The sequence below is a fragment of the Osmia bicornis genome, chromosome 5 (assembly GCF_907164935.1).
Source record: "Osmia bicornis bicornis chromosome 5, iOsmBic2.1, whole genome shotgun sequence".
NCBI lineage: Eukaryota > Metazoa > Arthropoda > Insecta > Hymenoptera > Megachilidae > Osmia > Osmia bicornis.
Genome location: NC_060220.1, coordinates 9,425,326 through 9,446,017, shown reverse-complemented (window position 1 = coordinate 9,446,017; position 20,692 = coordinate 9,425,326). Strand labels below are relative to the sequence as shown.

Below are 20,692 nucleotides of genomic sequence, written 5' to 3'. Positions count from 1 at the left end.
ATGCAACAAATTCGGACAAGAACGCTTTAAATACTCATTTCATCTCATTTATTGTCATCAAAAAGTATATCAAGTTACAAAATTTCAAACGTATATCTTCAAATTTTAGTGATATAAAAACTAATGATAGCATTTACCACATAGAAAAATATTAATTATACTTTCTATCTAAATTCGTATAAATACTGCGTCATTTTCAAGTTGGAATACACAACTGACAAACCACTCAACTTTAAACAACTAAAAGTAGTAACTAATTTACAAATTGAGCACTTCAATTAATTACTCCAGTCTTCAAAGTCTTTTCACGATCATTAGAATAGGAACATACATTCATAAAACAAAAAATTATGTCAGATTTATTCTCTACCAATAACTTGTACTTTACTATAGGCACCTTTACATCCACTACCGAAAAATAATAAACTTTGCTTAATTATATTTATCTGACTCTGGGTAAGACTCATGTTGCTATTCCTTGCTATCTCAGTTATGCACATTTCTAATATCTGCTCGTTTAGCGGTTTATAAGGAACAACTAAAAATTTAATGTTTGTATCGATGAAAACTTTGTTGATTGAATTTTCGTTGTCTACCGAATCTGCCTCTTTTCCTAAATAATTATTTAATCTTTTAACATTGAAAATTGCTAATACCGTAATGCATTTATTTTTATTCTTGCTTAACAAGTTCATTGCATCGGAAAAGAAATCTAAATCTTTCATTTTCAAATTTTCCATAATTAGTAACGCGTCGGAACGAGATGAATTTAACGCATTTGTATCTATAGTATCTTCTAGAATACGATCATAGACGAAAATTTCATCTTTATACGGAAAATTTCTTGCTATAATTTCAGCGGTATAAGATTTTCCAACACCAGTTCCGCCTATAAGACACAATACTTTCACATAGAAAGTGTCTGTATTTAAAAATGAAACGATATTCGAAATTGCATGTCCTTGTCCATATATTTTTTGTTGTAATTCAAGGCTAGCATTCGAAAAAAGCATTGTATGATTACAAATCATAAATGAATCCAAATTTAAAAATATTGCAAATATTGCCATAACTATTGGGAATGTGCATAAACATAAAAAGCTATAGCAACACATGTTTCCTTTCTTTTTCACAGGACTTTTTTTCTTTGCTGCTAAAGGTCTAAATTTCTTTTTTATATCTTCATACGTGCCTCTATTATTATCGTTTGTAACATTGAACTGTTTCTGTTCAGCTTTTTCTGTGTTTTTTGACTCTGAGCATAATAAATGCTCCCTTTCATCTGATATATTAGTATTTGTAGAAGAATAACGTAATGAGAATTTGGAATCTTTCAGAATATTCATATTTTTAGTTTCTTTGCATCCTACTTCACTCGATTGTTTCGGTGGTATAAATTTTGGTGTATGTATTATATTATTACTTTTACAGAATTGCCAGTTAGCAGGTTCAACAAAATTAGAGGAAGGTCCTATCGTCTGCCACTTATTTTCATTATTATATTGTCTAAAAGTGAAATAGAAATTTAATCATTACAGGCAGAGAAATTCGTCTGATTATATTATTTAACATGCCCATAGCAGATATCTACCTGGAATTCATAGTTTTACCGAACATTTGTTCGCAACTGTATTGTCTAACCAAACTAGAAGGATTTCCAGAGTAATATGATTCTTCTATACAGATTCGCCGAGACGATGGAAGCTCAGAATAACTGATAGTTCTAGTTAATTTATGATCATTATCCGGATCCAACAATTTCAACGCTGCAAAATGTTCTTCCATAACATCAACAAAAATCCAGACCCTGTAATAATAACCAACAATTCTACGGACATAACCTCAACGATATTTTAAGTTTGTGATCTTTCCTGCATTTTCTCTTTCTTAATCACAAAGATGAATATCTCAAATTACTTATTATAATGATATATACCTTCGAGTTTCTACAGTAACCAATTTATTAAACCGATGAAACTTGAATTAAACGAACAGCAAATGCAGAACAAACGAAATTACTGCTGCAATTTGAAATTCCTACATGAAAAAATGTAAGATCCTTGATGTCGTTTATGTTTTATTCTTATATTAATTATTGTGTTTTTATATTACTTTAGAATTTCAAGAAAACACATAAAAATATTCAATAACGTATATAAATCACTAAAATCCAATTCAAGCCGTAACCTCCTAAAGCTTGTATTCAGATAAATTTTAGCACTATATGTGAAAGAAAATTTCTTTCGACGTATAGTAATTTGAATAAATAATTTTGCAAAATTTTAAGAATGAAAAATATTATAACAACGAAACAGTGTTTGAAAAATTGCGCGTAGTTTCAATCTATCCGTTCCGCTGATCACAGTCCACATTCCTGCGATTCAAGCTTCAGTTTCTGCTCGTGTATCGACGAGTGAACAGTGTAGATTTTAGATGTGTTAATTTGTGTTTTCGTAATGTGACATTTCTCCAGTGAAAAGCAATAAAAATGCGATCAAAACAACTATTAATACAATGTCTCTGGATTATGTCAGTACTCGTGCTGGCCTCCGGTAGAATACATAAACTCGAAATACGGGTTAGTTGCATTGATCTTGAGTAATAACGAATGTATATTTACTAATCACTTTATCGGAATTTATTTAATACGTCAATTGCGTTTAACCGATCATGTTATCTAGCTTATTCGTAATAAGTATGAAATAACGTTGAATTTGACAAAAAATTATAAAAAAATGTTATAAACTAACATGATATTGTATCAATGTTTACTTTAAAGGCTACAACATTTAACTAAATACTTATAAATATCATAAAAGAAATCCAGAAAGATTTCCATGAAGAATTGAATAAAAAATAGAACTGTTAGAATATAGGTTATAATCGTCTACCAATTGTAGAGGCTATCATTTTTCCACAAATTCCTTTATCCTCTACGCTTAGTCATAGGTTACGGGATTCTCGGACGATTATACTAGATATACGATTTATGTTACAGAAAGATGTCAGGCGATACATTTCTCTTAGTACCTTTGGTTTCTACAAGGGAGGTATTCTCGACGTAAATTTAACAAATTTCAAGGCCGAGCCTTTTCACGAGAATGCAGTGGTGAGTAATCGTAACGTGGATGTCGCGTAATGCTAAGCGTCGTCCATTCACTGACACCTGTTTCTATTTTCCGTCATTCACTTCGCTTAAAATGTACCGCTAGGAAAATACTCGGAACCATTTCCTGATACGTATTTTTCCTTTTCGAACAGGAACTATCAATGTAGTTAATCACGCTTATGTAAATGTATGACCGCACACGTCAGATTTTATCAATTATTTAATGCTGATGATGATACACTTATAATTACCTACTTAGTATTCTTTTCAAGTCAGGTTATAAATGTTATAATGTTCTCGAGTTATTTATAAACAATATCCGATATTGATTTTAGTCGGATTTTTAGTATTCGTTTAATTATCAGTTAAATACGAAATAAATTGTTAATATTCGATAATGATGACACGATTTATCTTTCTCGTCTGTATAATTTTATTATTTTTATTTTTTACGATGTAGTTTGGATTCAGTTTGGATCGTACGCTAAGCGATGCGATGAATCCGTATTTGGATAGCCATCAAGAAAGATGCGTACTCCAAGACATTTCAAACGTGAAATCTGATTTCGAACAGAGGGATGACAGCGCGATCATATACTTTACGATGGATTTAAAGAATAATTTGTAAGTATCATTTAATCGAATCTCTTGCGATTCGAGTTTAAACTTCATCATCTGAAACTCAATGAACGAATCTGTTTCAGGTTGAAAGTGAACTGCAGTCGAAACGTACACACTGTGCATATCTACAAAGATTCTAGCAGTGTGTTGGCGTTTCGAGAAAAGAGAAACTCTTTTCCGGGTCGATTTAGCGATACCGTTCTCTTTCCACGAAGAAAACGTTACACCTCCTACGGTGAGTCAGATTTTTCCGATTCCCTTGAACGTTCCTCCTCGCGATAATAAACTTTGTCGTAAAATCACTATCGCAACGAACGATTATTGAACAAGTTATTATGAAAGAGAAAATGTATCACCACCACCAATGATCGAGGAACGTCGCTTACAGAGGGACAAGGATTTTAAAATAAGTTGGTCGTACCGTACTCGTGATTTTGGCAAACGTCCAAAGGTTTCAAGCTGTACCGCGAAACATCCCCCGAAATGAATGAATCACTTCACAACACGCCGAAACTTCCGTACATTTCATAATTGAATATGTATGTACCACAGTTTCTCACTAAGTGTTGAACTGCTCGACTTCGGTTATTCTATAGATTACAGTCGAATCAATCAGTCCCATAAGTAAGAAAACTGAAGTTTTCTTTTCAGAGTTTCGGAGTAGTTCGAAGTCGATGATCAGACGTATAATTTGTTACAGTTAGTAATTTTGCGTCAAGGACAGGTATTTAGTTGGTCATCGATGTCGCTCGTTATATTAAGGATTTCAAAAGAAACGCATAAAGCGTTAACACAAGAATCATGACAATTCGAATCATGACGCGAGCGGCGTTAATTCCAAAATGCTTGTCAATACTGCATAAGAGTGTTAAAAATATACACGATTGCATTCGCGGGTTATTTTTAATATGGACTGTTACTAATATTAGATGGTTGGTTAGTAACATACACTAACAGGTGGAAAAATGAAAAGTTGGCACGAACTACATCGATTACATCCTTTGGGTATACAGTTATTAATGTTCCTCCAGCAAAGAAAGTTTTCCATACAACGTGCTATGTATATGTATTTATCATCCTTGCGTACTTATACGTATAGTATTCGTTTCTTTCCGCCTATAAACGCTTGAAAATGCGAAAGTATGCAAGTACGTTCAATCATGTCCGAATGATTAGAGTAGGTTCACCTTGAACCGTTTGCCATTTGGCATTAAATTGATGCTGTGAATCGTGAGACAGACATTTTCGCTCTAATTTATAGATGCGACATTTACTGTATACGTGCATTATCACATGATATTTAATACTTGTAATTGATTATTCAATGACTGTGCGTTATTGCCGAACGATGCGTTACCACTCCGTACGTTTTTGTTCTTTTTACTGTTTTACCATGTATATTTTGTAACAAGCGACAGATATTGCGCATTAATTTTTTCCAACACGATATATCTATACTTTCGTGCGTAAGACGATTAAATTGCTCCGTTCAATCATACCGAGGTATGATTGCACCGCACTAAATTCGATTGTGATCGATATCTCATGGAATGTGGACGTGAAACGACATCGGTGATCGAACACCACCGAGATGAGAGTCGCTATAATTAACGTGACTCGTCCCCAATCTTATAAATAACTCGAAACTCAAATATTTTTGAGAGTCCGGTTAGGTAACTGTCTTCTAGAGTAGTATATTTCGCGCCAATGAAATTCACTCTTCGATTGGATTACATTAAGCTTGTAACAGAGTTCAATTCGTTTAATCCATTTTCAGCGGATTCAAATGGCTTAGCGGAAACGAGAGAAAGAGTGTTTCTCGGTGGATCGGTTAAAATGTTATTTCGCTGAATGACGGTAATCTTTTCAGGTATCGAAAGATCCGCTGTTGAGGATGAATTCGAGACGAAATCGTCGGAGAGCAACGTTTGCTCTCGTTTAAAGCTTCCAATGACCGTACAGACTATAAAAGGAGAGAAATATTATAACACAAGTTTTGCCGTATACGTCGCCAGCAAGGAAGAAGAAGGACTCTACAATCTTTACTTTCACAATTGTCCAAATTATAAATATGATTCTCCGGTTGCGTTAGATTTTACAGTAAGACATTTGTTTCCTAATAATTTGAATAATTCTACGCTTCTATTGCATTAATGATATCTCATTTGCAGATACAAATATCAGAAATAAATAGCGGGAATTTCCTCAGCGCGGGTGAAATGCCTTTACCGGCTCTCTATTTTATGATGGCACTTTTATTCTTTTTGTCGGGTTGTTTCTGGGTGTTTATTCTCAGAAAGAGCAAGTAAGAACCTCAACAATATCATTTCCATGATAACGATGAAGATGCCTTTCCACTTTCTTATTTAAAAAATTTAACATTTTTGTTCATTTAGGCACCCTGTTTTCAAGATTCACTATCTAATGGCAATTTTGGTGTACTTAAAATCTCTGTCACTGCTTTTCCACGGAATCAATTATCATTTCATACAAACGAAAGGAGAACACGTAGCAGCTTGGGCGATTCTATATTATATCACTCATTTATTAAAAGGAGCTGTACTTTTTATTACAATCGTGCTCGTTGGTACTGGATGGACGTTTATTAAACACATTTTAGCCGACAAGGATAAAAAGTTGTTTATGATCGTGATACCGTTGCAAGTTAGCATCGAAAATATGTATAGTTTTCAATACGTGATGAAAGATATGGAACAGGCGAGTACTTAATGAGAAACTTTGATTCGTAGGTATTGGCAAATGTGGCCGAAATAATAATCGAGGAAAGCGAAGAAGGAGACATTGAACACAAGACCTGGCGTGACGTGTTCATTCTCGTGGACTTACTTTGCTGTGGTGCCATTCTATTTCCAGTAGTTTGGAGTATCAGGCACCTACAGGAAGCTGCGCACACAGACGGCAAAGCAGCTGTTAACTTACGCAAGCTCAAGCTCTTTAGGCATTTCTATATCATGATAGTTTGTTACATTTATTTCACAAGAATCATAGTGTACTTACTGAAGGTACGATATTCCTTGCGTTACAGTCGTATCTCTTCTTCTTCTGTCCCTCCCCAAAACACCTTTAAATTATTCTTTCATCATTTTCGCTTTATAGATCACGGTACCTTTCCAATACGAGTGGTTGGACGAGATGTTTCGTGAAATGGCCACGTACGTGTTTTTTGTTCTTACCGGGTACAAGTTCCGACCAGCATCCGCGAATCCGTATTTCACGTTAACTAACGACGAAACAACCCAAGCCGATGAGGACGATGAGATGGACGTAGTGTGAGTATTCATTAGATTCTACTCCACTGTAATGTATGTATGTATGTACATGTATATTCTGTTTGCACATAAATTATATAGTTACTGTGCGAACGACGAGCCTTTGTTTTATCGTTTACAGTATGTGTACGTGTTTCAATACTCGTTAAGTGTTCTAATGTGACGATCTCAGTCTCTTTTCCAGTATTTCCGGAAGGAGTGGCATCACCGAGGGTCTTAGCAAAGTTAGCAAAGTTCCAAAAGTCGCGAGGCCCGCCACTTCGGACGTTCCATCCACTCAGGAAGAGAGAGATTGTTTGTTCAATAAGACAGAACCATCTCACGAGTACGACTGAACAAAGTAGGAATTCTTTGTAACGTATGTATATGATTTTAGTGAAAAGCAGAAAGTGACAGACTCGTTTCGTGGTCTTGTGATATTTCGAAATACCGATAGCAGTCAGTTAAACATCTAACGAAAATGGGAATACGTAGTTAAAGGTAGCATCAATCTTGCTGTCTGAATTTGTTTTAGGGAAGGACGCCGGATCATTATTTTACGCGATAACATACACTGTATTCGCTTAAATCTTGAGACGACGGTGGATACTTTTAATTTAATTTTATTATCGTGCTCGATCTAATCGAAGACGTTCCGTTCAGCACCTCGTACCAAACTTTCTTCCGTTTATATCCGAGTTTTCGTCTGTAAGAAAATTAAACGCGAATCGTAAAATTTAGCGCAATCTATAATTACCGGTAGAAAATTATCATAGTTTTAAATACGCGATACGTTATAATACGTTTAGAATTAAATTTGGATGAAAAACTCGGTGGGAGAGTAAATTCGTGTTTTTATATGCATCTTGCTCTAGCTGATTTTTCGTAGGCATTTAGCGAAACGTTCAGACATTTCCATTTGTTTTTTCCCCATGACAACCTTTAATTTTCTTCGAACGAAGAATCCGCGCCCCGGCGCTTTAGTAATCTTGTGATAATTGATACACCCTGGTGTATCATAATCCATTTTTGTAAAGCACTTGATAACTTTTTTGTATAGAAACAATTATTGTGTCAAGAAAAAACAAAGGTGTAATATGTTTTAAAACGTTTAATGTGTCCCATTACGAAACATTGTCGTTATTATTACTATTACCGCTACTGTATACGCGTTATCGTAATTATTGTTACGTCTGTTACTATTAGTATTTTATTATATGTAATAAAAGGGACACGCAAGAATGAAGTTGAACAAATAAAATGGATATTTTTATGAAACTTCTCATTTCCCTAAATGCCTTATATCTAGCATATTTCGTATCCTCAATCTTGCTGTTTCAATCAGTATCTATTTGGCCTACATAGAATTACGCTCGAGACATTTCAAACGATGCTAGATCGAATTCATAGAGGCAGATTAATTGAAAAATATTATTCGAATTAATTTCATCAGGGAGGAAACTCTTGCAAAGTCGTAAGTTGCGCGTTTAGAGAAAAGATCGATGGTGTTAAATTCGAGGGATATTATTAACAGAACATCATTGGATCGTAAGCGGGTGAATTGATCTACATTGCTCTACAAGCGTCCCGCGGTTAGGAATCGAGAAGATGCAGCCTAGCTCGGACGATCTATATCTTGTAGGAATCGCAAAGTGCATTTAAACGAAGACGTTCGCATTCTTCATCGTCGTTAACCGAACCCCCTGTGTTCGTGCGACTATTCCGATCGCTATTATCTTTCCATCGGTCTTTCTATAATCCTCTTCGTTTCGCTATTAAATTCTGATTAAACTATAGCAGTCAGAATAAAGATGATCATTTTTATTATGCAATGTTAAATGTTAAATTTCATTCAATTCTTTCAAGAATGCGCGCTTTTCTTCAAACTTTACACACGAGTTGACAAAGCTTGCAAATTTTTTTTTTTCTATCGTTATCAGTCCTCGTCGCTACCGATGCTAACGAAGTGTACCGTTTATTCCTGATAAATACACTAAATATTTTCAATCTGTCGTACGACGTATCCTGGAGCATGCGTCTCGGCGCCTCGACGACCCGACGCGCGACGTTTCGGCGACCAGTCGTCGTGTCTACGAAACTCATCGCGAAACTCTCCAGTCTGCGTCGCGACGCGCTCCAATCCACCTTACGTTTGTGTTCTTGTTGCTTGTTTGTTCGTTCGTCCGTTCGACTATCAAAAATTGGCGCGACGTCAACAATTTTCACGAACGCGGTCCTTTTTCCATTCGATTCGCGGTAATATTTATTTTTTTTTTTCGCGCCCACAAGTCAAAACGAGCATGCATATGTGTTTACAAAGGTACGTAGCCGCAAAGGTGGAACGCGATTTATCGAAATGCAGTTGATCCGAGTTGTGTAAAGCAGCGTTGATTTAAAATTTTTCAACAGGTTGAAAAGAATTTACTCGGCGAGAGATAAGATTTAAAAGTGTACAACTAAGCGACGCTGTTCGGTGTCGTCTAGTAAACAGAATTTAATAGTAAAGTTAAAAGTTTTCTTCGTTCCTTTATGCGATTTTTTGAACAAAAGTGGATATCAAGAGCAGCCTGGACACCTGAGCTACCTCCGATAAAAAGAGTATTCACTGAGTTACGAATATGGGATATAACCGCGAGATTAAAGTTTCGTATAACGCATCGAACGATGCCTGTGTAGCTGGATGCGTTCAGCTGAAGTCTACTCGTTTATCGGATTTACTTGCCACGATTCGATGCTCGATTTTAAACATCGGTAATTCTCTTATACGTAACCATATGTGCAGCATCGAATGAAATATCTGCGTTGATGCTGTTTCACGTTTCACGATTTACAGCCAAATGAAACAACGATTTTGGATATTTCCAAATTCATTGTTTTAATCTGATTATCAGATTATTAATCATTTACGATTTCTTCATGATTAATTAAATTTGATATAGTAGAAGGTTGGGAAAATAAGAAAGTTGAAGACTATCATAAATAACCGTAAACAGCGAATGACAGTATAGTGTTGTGGGTGATGAGCTTAACGACGCGAAAACTTTCCAAACAAGTTTCACCATCTCGGAACATTGGCAGGTTTTGATGTAATTGAAAGAACACGCCGCGGCGTCGCGTCGTCTACTCTTCTGTTTGTTCGATTCGAGAAAAAGTTTGTGAAATTATATCATCGATGACGTTCTGTTCTATTCGATGAGAAGACGCGGTCGCGTTATCATCGGAGTTTATCGAATCCATTTGAAATCCAGCCACGAGTCACGCATTCGAGGAAAAACAGTCCGGGTTTCCGTCGAACTTAAATTAAAAATGTTGCCAGCGCGACGTGCCGCGAATAATCGAATCGAATCGCGTCGCGTCGGATCATCCGTTTGCTATCGATGAACAGGCGATATCTGGATCAACAACCGCGTAGCAGAACAAAGAGCGCAGATTCTACGGAAGTCGATGTGCGATCAAATTTGTTAAATTATTGCCTAGAAAAGAAAGGGAGAAAGGTTCGTTTCGCAAGGGTTGGGTAGATAGGTGGTTCGAAAGTCGGCCCGGAATCGTATCTTTTCCACGTGATTGGATCTCGAAGCGTTAAAGCGTTAAAACGTTTAAAACGATTCCCACGATCGTGGCAGATTTCGGCTCGAACGTTGCTTCGAGCCGGGAAAATGGAAACCGTCTAGGGGAAACTCTGTTAATTTTCTTCCAGACAGTTCCAGCTGGAAGAAAATTCCCGTCTAGGTGCTAATTCCAAACGGTCGTTTCGTAAGATCAGATTCGGATCTCGGATAAGCTCGAAAATATGGACGCTTCTTTTCAGCGAGCCGAATTCTTTTGCCGGTTATCCAGAAAAATATTCTTCCACGGAGAATCCTATAACGATTATTAAAAGAAGTGCAAAAGATAGTTGTAATCTGTAAATGGATTCGAATTAATTCGGAATCGCGTTCGACTCGTCCATAGAATCGTGAATATTTACAGGCCCGAAGTCTGAATCGATACGATTTTTTCTTTTCTCTTTTCTACAACCGAGAGAATCTCGAATAATGAATCGAGCTTTAAGATCGAGTCGCGTTAAGCGTCGTGAAGGATTTGAAAAGAGTCGCTAGACGCGGAACTTTTCCCTCGGTAGCCGTGTTTCATTAACTATGATCTTAAAAGTAATTCCCATGGCTGCTCTGTTCGCTAACGGATCTCCTTTTTCTTTTCTTTGCTCAGTACATTCGGAAGAACCATTAAATACTGTACGGGAAACGGATTTCTAAATAAACCTATACAATAAATAATGTAGTACACAGTTTTCGAGTAAACGATGCCTTTCGACTCGTTTCGATTCGCGCGCTCCGCGCTAATCCCTGACAAATCTTTCCAATTTTCTTTCGAATTTACGACCCACCCTTCTTCTCCTTCCATTTTATCCCTGGTTCCTCGGATTAACCCTTATGCGAACTTATGGGAGTTTCGCGAGAGCGACCAGCGTAAACAACCAGTGCATTTATTTTCGAATAAACCTGATCCTGATTTCGTTGGATACACAAGCGTTTCGCGAACATTTCAACATTTCACGCGGCATTAACTTTTCAAGTACATATTCCTGTGTGACCAGTGATTCGTTGAATGTCCAGTGTGTCGCGTGTCCTACATACCAACGTGTACGCTTTCCGAAACGATAGATTCGTTTAAAGTTATTCGCTTAAAGCGCTGCTATAAACGTCGAAAACGTTGCTTCTTATTCGAACCAAAAGTCCAAAGTAAACGTAGCAACGCGTGCCATATATAGAAAAGACAAAAATTCGTTGCTTTCGTTTCAACGGGGACGATATAGAATATAAAGCGTTCCCTTTATTTCTTCTCGGAAATGTCCTCGGGAAGATAGCAGTCATTTCTTTCGATTTCGAATCTCGCGAAACTTCTTCGAAGCAGCTCGATGACTCGTTCGAACGTGGCAAAGAGCTATGCAATTTACAGAGCGATAAAAATGAGAGGATCCTTGGATCGTACCTCGAAGAAATTGTTCATCGTTCACGAAACGTCCAAGAAACAATCACGCCTCCGTTTCTCGACAACTTCGCCCGAAAGATACGCCGTGTCCGAAATTTCCATTTTTTTTCTATTTTCGCGTCGATATTAAATCGCAGCTGTCGACTGAACGCGGAAACGGTATTTGAAATTCGCGAGAAAACTCGTAGAAATCGCACACGTGGCTACAGAAAGCGGAAACTTTGCTTGACAAGTTTTCTGGCTTCGAGCCTCGCCTCGATGCGTTCGAGCTCGCGGCTACCTAATTCTTCATCGAAAATGATCGAAACAGCCCTGCTGCTTGTTCTCTTTCTTCTTTCTTTTATCCTCTTTTGATTTCGAAATTCCGTCGAGGGAGACTCTTTGTTCGACTAAGATGTCCCGAACGAGTCCAAAGCCAAACACCCCTCGTTCAGACAAGGAAGAGCTCTTTACCGTTCCATTTACGATCCTCCAGAGCCCTACCGACCGCTCACCATCTTTCCAAAGTAGATAAATGTCCGAGTATCGCGAGGATACGATGTCACGACTCATCGTCTCCGATTCATACGGAAAATTATTCCCCTTTCGCACTGATTCCACCTTTCGCCATCAGTTTTATTCTTTCGTCGCGCATAATATCTCTATTATCGCCAGCTTACCGCATTTCTTCCCTTCGTTTTACCTTTCTTTCTCGTATAAGATTATGCAGGCAACGCTAAATCGAGCGATCAAGCCGTATATCGAAAGAATGTAAAAAAGACTGGCATTTGAAATTTGTCAGATTATTAAAGAAACAAAAAATGAACCTCCCAAGGGAAGGAGGATAAATTTTCAGCGACGAAAGCAAGGTTAATCCAGCTGCAATCTTAAACATGTTACATTAATAAAGAGTAAAAATAAGTTGAAAGCAGAGAGTTCTCCTCGAAGGAAAAGCGGATGGAAAAATGGTAAGTCGGTATTGGCACCGCCTCAACCTTGTCCGCAACCGTAGCCGTTTCTAAACTGCTTTCTCATTCTGCCCTCAAGTTGCCTCGTAATCTACATCCTCGAATCTGGATACGTATTCGCGGTTTTTCTTAGGGAAAACTTTGTTATTACGGCGAAACGTGAATTATATTCACTGTACCATCCGACATTCGCCGCCTTTTTCTTCTTCTTTTTCTTCTTTTTCCCCTACATATCCTTCTTAGCTTTCTGTTCACGCGATCATGTTTTTGCTGCAGCACGGAAAAGTCTCGTTCGATCGACACTCATCCGTTTTCGATTCAATATCGAATCTCGATAAACTGTAAGATAAATTGAGGGAAATGAGGCAGGAGGAAGCAGCAAGTAAGTCTTACGAACGAAAACACAACGAGGATAAGAAAGCTGTTTTGTCCGTAGGTAAACGCTCGAGGATCGACTGGTCAGCTTACAAAATGGCAGCGTACAAATTATCCAGAAGAGCACGTTCAGATTCCTCGGTGAAATAGAAGCGAGAAACAGTTCCCGAACGTAGAAACATCCCCGAGGACAAGCGGTCGTCACCTGGTCAGGATTTTTTCGGACGTCGAAACGTCCAAGCGATTGTTGCATCGCTTTTCTCGGCTTTTCTCGTAATCTACCTCGATCGTTCCATCGAAAACAGATTAAACATCGCAACGCGACACGGTGGAAAGAAGTATTCGATGAGAGTGAAGGAGCGAGAGGACGGTTCGAATCGGAGCGGTAATTGAGCGTTGACTTTACAGGATGCAACGCGAAACGAACAATTTCAATCGTAACCGGAAGAGATGTAGACGCGTGAAAGAAAGAAAATAATCGAGGGAGAGGGGAGAGGGTGAGGGAAAAGACAAGATGTTCGACGCAGTGAACGCAACAAAGACAGAATTGTGCTTTCGGCCGGAAGATCTGGAGGATCCTCGAACACCGTCTCTCAGACGAATCAGCTATGGCATTATCCTGCCTGCCATCTGTTGCTTGGGAATCGTCGGGAATATTTTCAACTTGGTTGTCCTTACCCGACGCAACATGCGAGGAACCGCTTACATCTACATGAGAGGTAAGCCCTTTTCTTTCTTCGCCGACCTCAAAGTTTCGACCAAAGTATCTATCGTCTTCTAATGTGTTCATTTTTTTTTCTTTAAAATATTATTTTTGTCGATTTAAGAGAGGAACGATCAGAAGAAACACACGTACTCGGTCAGACTTGTGATGAACTCGGGGTGGAGTATTCAGTGCTGGTACCCTACGAGTCCACGCTCGTTTCCGGTTAGACGAGGACGGTACATTAGGAGGAAATTACTCGACAATTCGATTGCGGTATTTTCCCCGTTTCTGTCGCTTTGTTTCGAACAAAGTCTAGTTCGTTATACGACCAAGAGTGTCTTTCGATTCGTCTGTCTGGTTGGTCCTCGATTTTCTCCAGTTTCTCGATCGGCGTTTACTTATTCGTACGCTTGTTGCATCGGGAAATAATTCAAACGAATTTTCTTTCTCTCCCACGTGAAATTATTTACGGCACGGAGCAGAATTATTCAACGTTTCTTCTGAAAAGACGTTCGTCGCGGTTTACTGGCAGTACGATTGCCGAGAGAAGGAACGGATATCAAGTAAATCAGAGGGAGACGTCGACCAATTGGATAGGACATCGATATCCGCGGGAAGCGATCCTATACGTTACTTCCGGATGCGAAAAATCTCACGAAATTTCCGTTTCATTTCGTTTTTCTCGAGGCGCTGAAATCTGGCGTGTTTTCCCAAAGGAAAACGAGAGAATAAGATTCTACGTTTCGCTCATCCATTCCTCTTCCGTTTGCTTTATCATTCCCATCGCCCTTCAACCCTTTCTTTCTCCGCGAATTCGATTTCTTTTTTTTTTTCTTTTTTTTTGAACGCCTACTAATGTTCGTAGGGAGATCGAAGAGCAGGTGAGAAGGAAAAGGCGATCGGATAGAAGCTCGTTGGAGCCTCGGAAGTCTATCGATATGCACGATGTAGAGCGGGCAGGTAGGGTGAGGCTGAGGACCAGGATGAGGTCGAACTAAAAGGACGTGCCTTTGAACGTGGAAATATTGCGAATCCTGGGGTATTGGGGCGGAAGAATTTGTGCGTAAGGAAATGCAATTTGAGACGTGCTCGGAAACGGCGAAAGCTACGGTCCAACGTCACGTATAAATATGTAAAACAGAACCGTATACGTAGCTACGGCATATTTGCGTGTAGAAAGATACGTGCCGTCGTAGCTTCGACAAATCTTTATCTAGTTCTGCTGAATTTCCTCCGCAAACGGCCGCGGTCGCTTCGCGAATTTGCATTACGTTTAAGCCAATCGTTTCCAACTTTCACTCTGTCTTTCTTTTACTTCTCAAATCTTTCAAGTATTCTACCGAATTTTGTGGAATTTGGAGAGATTTCGGATAATCGCTTTTTGGCGAATCGATCGGTAAAAAAGGATAGCCAGCCAAATGAACTCTTTTTCCACTTTACACTGGTTTCACTGGGGAACAGCTGTATCTCGAAAGGATAGATCAAGGCACGGGTGGCGAGCGTGTTCGACAAAGAAAACGCGATTGTCAACGCAATAGAATTCAGCGGTGGTGTAACGAGAGCCTCTGTCGGGTCGAACGAAAATCGAACACACGCTCTTTTTATTCAAATCGAACTAGCGGCAACTCGGAAACGTGGAATTTTATATTTGATTCAGGCTAAAGGTTTGTCGTCTATTTGAACCAAACTGGATAACGAGTTTACCTCTGTACGAAATAATGCGAACGTTCCACGGATAAAAACGTTTCGAGAGCAATGCGAGATGATTGCGTTAACTAGAATCGCGGTAACCTTCTAATCCCGTTGAAACGAACCGTTCAAGGAGCTAGTACCACGCTTCTTCTCCACCTTTGCGAACCTTTACCACCCGGAATCCCATTACGTTCTTCCGGAAAATCGAGCGGACTCGATCCAAGGAGAAAGCCTTTCGTTCCGTCGACAAACTTTCCCCGCTTCCTACTTGCTATCCGTTCGTCGGTCACTTCTCGCGAGTTCCTTCTGCTCTCGAAAGCGAGCAGATCTTTTCCTTGTAACATTAACATCTCCGTCTGCTACGCTTCAAACTTTATGAATATTAACGAGCACGTTCGCAGCTCTCTGCTTGCCGACGCATTAACTGCCGCCCCTAAACTACCCGTCAACTCCTTCTTAATCCTTACGGAAGGTTACGTAATTAGCCTTCCTTTGTTCGTCGCAACAACTGAATTGTTTATAACGATTCGAGAAAACAAGGAAATTCGTGAAGTTTGGGGAATTTATTTTTCTTGCAAAAATATTCTCCGTCCACTCGGGCCGGAATCGTGACAGTTTGAGCTAGCTTAGCGATGAATTACGCTAGCCGGACAGCTTCTTCGAGCTTAGCTCGGTTTAGATAACTCGCAGACGTTTCTGGATAACTTTCTTAAACGACTGAAAACAGTTTCATCGCGAAATAGTTGAAGTTTCATGGAATTCCAGTTTGCCCTACCGAATTTCCGATAAATTCAACATACGATTTTTCAGCTATCACTGACCGTTGCGAGTATTTCAGAATGTAGGTCGCCTGTTTTGCGCCCATCCATCGGTGACACTTTGTCACCGGCTTCGTCGACGTTCGCGAAACGAATAATTTTCCGTGTCCGCGATGCAAGTTGTCATCGCGCATCGAAGGTGCAGTCGGAACCGCGACACGATGTATCGACGTTTTCCCTGCGTGCCGGAGAGGAAGAGGAAAAAGACACGACCAAGATTAGCGAAACGGTATGGACACCTTTAACCAGATACAACGGATGTTCATTTAGTGGATCAAGCAAAATTTGCATGACACCGAGAAGGAAAAGGAGCGGGAGACAGAAGGCGACGCGACGCGCGGCGTCGAGAAGGATAGGAGGGTGAACGAGGGGTTGACGTTGCGTTTCGCTTGGCGGCTAAGTAGATTCAGTGGCCCCGATCTTAAGCTTCGTCCTCGGTATCTTAAGATAACGAGGCACCTTCAAACGAACGCTTTTCTTTCTTTCTCTTCCTCTCCTTCTTTTCCCTTCCGATTGGGCTTCCTAATCTTTTTCGATATCGCTCAAACACGTCGTTTCAAAACTATATACGAAGAACTATTGCCGAAGGGTTAATCCACTTTCTAGTTGGAACAAGAAGAACTTTGCGTCGATGTAGGTGAAATGTCGAAGGCGAAAGTCATTTCGCTAGAGGCGACATTCAGCCGGAGATAAAATGGATAAGTGGAAGGCGGAAAGAGGAGTGCGTAACGAGACTCCCATGCAAATATGCGAAATAACACGACGGTTAATTTTTCTCGATGAAAAGCTAGGAAAATTGGTGCCTTCGAGATCCACGAGAAAAGACAGATGCTCCCCGTTTGCCACTTTTTCGAATGTCGGCTTCCTTATTCGGCGAAGCAAGACTTTGCCGAATGCCGAAGATTCCTCGATGGTATGCAAGACGACGCGAACCTTCAGCCTTTATTTCCCTGGGGGTACGCGTCGAGAGAACACGCGCGAATTAATTCGTTCTCGAATAGAAGCGGACACGTATCGCGAGCGTCACGCGCATCACCAATTTTTAAACTACCCCCTTTTCGTCGCTTTCTACGCTTTCTTCACCTCTTTCTACAATTCGGATCTCTGTATCTCTATTGTTTCTGTTATCATCTTCTTCAACTGTACCTATCATACGTTTCTTTCTTTTTTTCTTATTATTTGATTTGACCAGATGATCGGAAGTGGATTCAAACTTTTACCGCAATTCTATCTAGTTATCTTTGACTGTTTCTTCTATCAGCAGTTGTCTTTTTATCTATCGTCGCGTAACCATATTTATCATCGATTACCTATCACGAATAAGATAGATACCTTGGTATCGACAAGGGAGATAGCTTTCTTATCTACGGTTGAAAACTCATTTGCCGGTATCTCGTATTCAGGAGAATATCTGAATTATTTTAAAATAGACGATGTTATAAGACAAATCAATCAACTTTCTGTCAATTATTTTCCTGCGTACCCTGAAATTCAGAAACTACCCTGGGGCTAAAGGATCGATGGATCCTTTCAAGGTAAAGGATCAATAATTAATAAAGAGCTTGATGAATGATGAATGTATTACGTTCTTAGCTATAACCAACGATGGATAATTAGCAAAGTTTTTCCGAGACTGTTATCGCACTCGAGAAAAAATGTAAAAAGGTAAATGATAGCAGGTTAAGCGAGTCGCGCGATACATCATTCGTCTTCTTTTGCTTGATAAAAACGAACTAACTTTATTATCCTCTTGTGTTACAGGTTACTCAGCAGCAGCGCTTCTCGCGATTTCTTTCTGCATCCCTTTTGCGCTGAGGGTTCTTATTCATCAGGAAACAGGCCAATGGAGTAATTGGCTTCAAGCATTTTATCATGCTCATCTCGAGCTGTTTCTCGGAAACGGTTGTTTAGGTATGACACTCGTATTTTTCAAACATTTCCGCGTCAATTCCGCATTTTTCAACCTTTCATTCCCTTTTTCTCTATTCAATTCGCGACGAAGTATAATGCGATTACACGTTCTTCGCTTGAACCGTTTCCCTTTAGACTATTTTCATCGTTTTCTTCGTTTTCTTCTACTACGAACGAACGCGAGAAAAGGAGAGAAGCGATCGTGGGAGGATCGTGGCTGAAACGGAGAAATAGATAGAGTCAACTCAGAGGATGCATACGTAGTATCAGATAATTAATGAATTTAATGAGTCGATGATACTTTGTAGGAGTCGGAGTGATGATGTTGCTAGCATTAACGGTGGAACGTTACGTTAGCGTTTGCCGGCCTGGTCAGCACACCCGTCCACTCTGCGGTCCTCCGCATTTAACCGTCGCTCTCATCCCCTTGGCAACGTTTATAATTTATCTGCCGAGTGCGTTCCGAGGACAAATTACGACCTGTCTCCTCGAACCTGGAGGTTACGTTGTTTATCAGAAGAGAGAGAATCAATCGTACCTCGACTCGATGTTTTATCAAGTATTATATTATCGACACGATTACTCGAAAGGAATGTTGAGAAAAGGAAATTTGTCATTTCTTTGCAAACGTTTATCCGTAGGTGTACAAAGTGATGTTGGAGATGGTTTTCAAAGTGGCGCCAACGATTCTCCTGGCTGGCTTTAATCTCCGTATCATGGTGGTCTATAGAAAATCCTGCGAGCGTCGTAGACGAATGACGTTAGCCAGAACCGTGAGCAACGACGAAGATCCAAGAACATTCGCGGAGGAACGAAGGCTGGTCCTGCTTTTAGGCAGTACCAGCATCCTGTTCCTCGTTTGCGTCAGTCCTATGGTAATTCTCAACGTCACCTTGAGGGAAAGTAATTTGAATAATTACGCTTATCAGGTCAGTTATTCGATTCACGTTTTTCCTTACATTCGTTCAGTCGAACTTTCCATTTCAGGTGTTCCGTGCCATAGCGAATTTGCTCGAGGTAACCAATTACTCCATCACCTTCTACATCTATTGTTTGTTCTCGGAAGATTTTCGAAACACCTTGATTCGTACGTTGCAATGGCCATGGGGGAAAAGTAGCGAGGGAGGAAGAGGTCTTCCGATGAAACGTTCTCCACTTCCCAGAGCAACTATCACTACTACCACCACCACCACACCACCGACAACCACCGTTGCGACTCCTGGACATTTGACGCGTGCCAGCGTTTAGCTTTCTGCAAGCATTTTTTCCCACCCTATTCGAAAAGAAAAGTAATTTGTAGAATTTCCTAGTAATTTCGTAGCAGGTGCGGAATTCTCTTCGGTCCAAGAGAGTGGCAAGACTGACTTTATCTATGTTTTTTATACTTTCAAAAGTTACAGTAAAGGAAAACGCTCGGCTTGTCATGGATCTTGAGCATCATGGATTTATTTGGCGAACGGTCAGTCAGGCTAGTTTACGCCATAAATTTGCGTACTTCCTGCGGACACGTTTTATCGTAACGCGATATCGGAGAGAAGGCTAGACACAAGGTTACGATATCTTGGCAAATATTGGCGCGTTTTATGTATCGAACGAGCGGCCGACAATATTTGGCGTATGGTCCTCGCGATATCGGGCAAACGTTCTCTTCAACGAGCATGTACGTGATTTTCAGCGTGTTGCTCTTCGACGTTGTAAATATACAGGCTGTTGCATAACACGCGGTACCCCCTTCGCGGATGAACAAAAGATCGTGCATTCGAATGTTTAGTTCGTTCACCACCTTCCTAATCTTCATTTATCGTTCAAGCGGGTCCAACGGGTTACGAAATACTCTGTACATAAAAGCAAACAATTTCTCAAGAACACTGCCTCCTTACTACCCACATAAAACGTATAAAGTACCTATAAACAAACTGGTAACGGCAGCGCGTAAAGTTGCAATCGTTTTGGTTTCGTAAAAACGATCGAACGCAAGGAATAACTAGACGATAAGAGTAATCATCGTCAAGAAAACGGATTTAATAAAAGGTATTTGTGAAATCTCTCCCTTATAATTTTTCAACATAGACGGGATCGATTCCTACTCTGATTCGAGTGATCGTTTCATTTTTCATCAATGCGAATATTGCCTTTCCACTTTGCTTTACTAGTCACGGTTTGATTACGTAGGCTGTAGGTACGTATTATAGCGAATTTGTAAGCCAAGTGGTTGAAGAAAAGAAGCAACGCGATGCATCGCATCCGCTGAAAAT

General features: G+C 39.6%; 3 protein-coding genes across 7 annotated transcripts; 2 read left to right on the top strand and 1 right to left on the bottom strand.

Annotated features, from left to right (window-relative positions):
• Positions 1-31: 31 nt before the first annotated feature.
• On the bottom strand, positions 32-2,297 carry LOC114878160. Of its 3 annotated transcripts, none has more exons than XM_029191633.2 (3): positions 1,937-2,297; positions 1,592-1,828; positions 32-1,506 (listed from the first exon to the last, which is right to left on the bottom strand). In XM_029191633.2, the coding sequence occupies exons 2-3, from the start codon at positions 1,783-1,785 to the stop codon at positions 360-362; spliced, it is 1,341 nt and encodes a 446-aa protein (XP_029047466.2). In that variant the 5' UTR covers positions 1,786-1,828; positions 1,937-2,297; the 3' UTR covers positions 32-359. The 3 variants fall into 3 exon arrangements, with proteins under 3 accessions (XP_029047466.2, XP_029047467.2, XP_029047465.2); XM_029191634.2 differs by having other exon boundaries at positions 1,592-1,820; XM_029191632.2 differs by having other exon boundaries at positions 1,592-1,807.
• A 93-nt stretch (positions 2,298-2,390) lies between these two features.
• Positions 2,391-8,277, top strand: LOC114878158 (protein GPR107). 3 transcript variants are annotated; one of them, XM_029191628.2, is made up of 11 exons: positions 2,391-2,578; positions 2,999-3,109; positions 3,570-3,733; positions 3,814-3,965; positions 5,601-5,830; positions 5,902-6,035; positions 6,127-6,394; positions 6,481-6,753; positions 6,848-7,020; positions 7,193-7,378; positions 7,535-8,277. In XM_029191628.2, the coding sequence occupies exons 1-10, from the start codon at positions 2,489-2,491 to the stop codon at positions 7,353-7,355; spliced, it is 1,758 nt and encodes a 585-aa protein (XP_029047461.1). In that variant the 5' UTR covers positions 2,391-2,488; the 3' UTR covers positions 7,356-7,378; positions 7,535-8,277. The 3 variants fall into 3 exon arrangements, with proteins under 3 accessions (XP_029047461.1, XP_029047462.1, XP_029047460.1); XM_029191629.2 differs by having other exon boundaries at positions 7,205-8,277; XM_029191627.2 differs by having other exon boundaries at positions 7,193-8,277.
• A 5,079-nt stretch (positions 8,278-13,356) lies between these two features.
• LOC114878131 (probable G-protein coupled receptor B0563.6) lies at positions 13,357-20,455 on the top strand. The gene is made up of 6 exons (XM_029191570.2): positions 13,357-13,648; positions 13,719-14,029; positions 18,288-18,437; positions 18,746-18,996; positions 19,079-19,366; positions 19,425-20,455. Exons 2-6 carry the CDS (start codon positions 13,825-13,827, stop codon positions 19,683-19,685), a joined length of 1,155 nt encoding a protein of 384 aa, XP_029047403.1. The 5' UTR covers positions 13,357-13,648; positions 13,719-13,824; the 3' UTR covers positions 19,686-20,455.
• Positions 20,456-20,692: the final 237 nt, after the last annotated feature.

Bases quoted from the DNA above. Each gene is read 5' to 3' on its own strand.
- LOC114878158 (XM_029191628.2), top strand. From the start codon at position 2,489: ATGCGATCAAAACAACTATTAATACAATGTCTCTGGATTATGTCAGTA. The intron at 3,966-5,600 runs GTGAGTCAGATT...TAATCTTTTCAG, and splicing joins AAAACGTTACACCTCCTACG to GTATCGAAAGATCCGCTGTT. The intron at 6,754-6,847 runs GTACGATATTCC...TTCGCTTTATAG, and splicing joins TCATAGTGTACTTACTGAAG to ATCACGGTACCTTTCCAATA.
- LOC114878131 (XM_029191570.2), top strand. From the start codon at position 13,825: ATGTTCGACGCAGTGAACGCAACAAAGACAGAATTGTGCTTTCGGCCG. The intron at 18,438-18,745 runs GTATGACACTCG...GATACTTTGTAG, and splicing joins TCTCGGAAACGGTTGTTTAG to GAGTCGGAGTGATGATGTTG. The intron at 19,367-19,424 runs GTCAGTTATTCG...TTTCCATTTCAG, and splicing joins TGAATAATTACGCTTATCAG to GTGTTCCGTGCCATAGCGAA.
- LOC114878160 (XM_029191633.2), bottom strand. From the start codon at position 1,785: ATGGAAGAACATTTTGCAGCGTTGAAATTGTTGGATCCGGATAATGAT. The intron at 1,507-1,591 runs GTAGATATCTGC...TTTCACTTTTAG, and splicing joins GGTAAAACTATGAATTCCAG to ACAATATAATAATGAAAATA.